Here is a 1,719-nt window from a genome sequence, read left to right as displayed (position 1 = left end):
ATAACTTGGGGAATTAAAAAAGGTTGATGGCTGGACCACACCCCGCAGTTAGCTCGGATGGCTCTAGCATGGGCCCTGGCATCAGTGAGTTTTCAAAGCTTCCCAGTGATTCTAACATGCAGGACTCCAGGCCTGTTGCTGAGACAGCACTTCTCAAACGATCTTGAACTAAGTGGCCATAAGGCACAAGGCAAATAGTCACCCACTCGCCCAAACTGTCAGTGTTTCGTGACACGGCGGGAGCAGCCACAGGCGCCGCTTTCCTTCAGCTTCGAGAGCCTGCCGACGTGTGCACACCATGTGTGAACAAGCATAATGGGCCCGTACAAATAAAAGGTGCCCCGCCGGGTGGGGTTCACAGGCACACCCACTTGCTGTGGTACCACTGCTCCCCGCACTCGTTACAGATGACGTAGGTCATCATTTCTTCATCTGGGTTTGAATTCCGTACCCAACTTGGAAGGAAAAGCGTGCCCCTGGCAATCAAGGTGACCCGGCAGTTGAACTGCTCGCACCGCCTGCATTTTATTTTCCTCGTCGGCGTGCCCTCGACAGCGCGGGGCAGCGACCGCTCCTGGATGCAGGATTCCGCATAAGATGCTCGCAGCTGCTTCAGTTCCTCACTGGCCATTTCCAGGACGGTCATTTCGGCAAATTCCCTTGGGGACATGGCCCCAGAGAGCAGGTTTCGCGATAAGTGAGGGTTCCGGGGGTTCCTCAGATTGGCAACTTTGCTTCTGATACAAGTTTTGTATTTTTTGAGGTTCTTTGAATGAAGGGCAAAGATGTGCTCTTCAATTTCTCGCGCAAAGTTTGGCCACACAGCAGCCTGGGGCTGACCCGTGGAGGAGCCCGCTAAGGCATCATACAGCAGCTGTGTGCACTTGCTTCTCAAGGGCCCCCTGGGATCCAGCAGCTCGCCTGACCTCTCCCTGGAAGGTTCAGGGTCGCCCCCCATATGCCCTTCCTTAGGTTCCATCTGCCCGGGGCTGTTCCCTGGCGCCGTCCTGTCAGTAGCTTCCACCAAGGCCTCTGGAGATGATTGTGGAGAAGCAGAGCCAGGGCCGGCTGGTACCTCATCCTGACCTGGGCCACGAGAAAGTCCCGAATTTTCCTCTTTGTTTCCACCAGGGGTGAAGAAATTAGGGCCAGCCCTGGCTTTGCAGTGAGGATCCTTATAAAGAGCTCTCCACTGTGAGAGCAAACACTTGGCCTTCTTTTTCAAAGCCACCGTGGGGCAGGCTCTGAGGACTCTGTACACCGCCCTTACCACATCTGTCTCCTGGAGGAGCTCCTTAGTCACAGGAAGAGTCTCTAGCTCAGCAAGGTGGTCGCCAAGATCCTCAAAATTCCTTTGAGACAGCAGCCGCTCAATCAGGGCAGCTCGGGCGGCGACCTGGTTCTTGTCAGACATCTTCGCAGCTCAAAGGAAAAAAAAGAGGCTTCCGTTTTCTTAAGCTCGTATTGGCCAGTTACAGCTTCCAGAGGGCAGCACGGGCAGCACACAGGCCATAGTTACCTGTGCAGGGTTTCTGAAAGGTCTATAATAAAATGGGGCGACATGTTAGAAATTGGAATCTGTAAGCTGGTGTGGTTTCATTTCAAAAGCTCTCAGTTGCTTAAAAAAAAAAAAAAAAAACAGGACTGCTTCTGCATTGACAGTTGCTTAAAAGCAGCTTGTTGGAAGATTTCCCCATCTCTAGTTTGACAGATCAGTGA

The 1,719-nt window shown here is 52.9% G+C and overlaps 1 protein-coding gene across 1 annotated transcript; it reads right to left on the bottom strand.

Moving 5' to 3' along the window:
- Nucleotides 1–355: 355 nt before the first annotated feature.
- TCEANC (transcription elongation factor A N-terminal and central domain containing) lies at nt 356–1,414 on the bottom strand (the record flags this gene model as incomplete). Its single annotated transcript, XM_084258285.1, has 1 exon — nt 356–1,414. One exon carries the CDS (start codon nt 1,412–1,414, stop codon nt 356–358), a length of 1,059 nt encoding a protein of 352 aa, XP_084114411.1.
- Between the last annotated feature and the right edge of the window lie 305 nt (nt 1,415–1,719).

Source organism: Talpa europaea, assembly GCF_964194135.1.
Source record: "Talpa europaea genome assembly, chromosome: X".
In the NCBI taxonomy this organism is placed as follows: domain Eukaryota; kingdom Metazoa; phylum Chordata; class Mammalia; order Eulipotyphla; family Talpidae; genus Talpa; species Talpa europaea.
The sequence above is the reverse complement of the archived record's forward strand: the minus strand, read 5'-3'. Positions and strand labels throughout refer to the sequence as shown.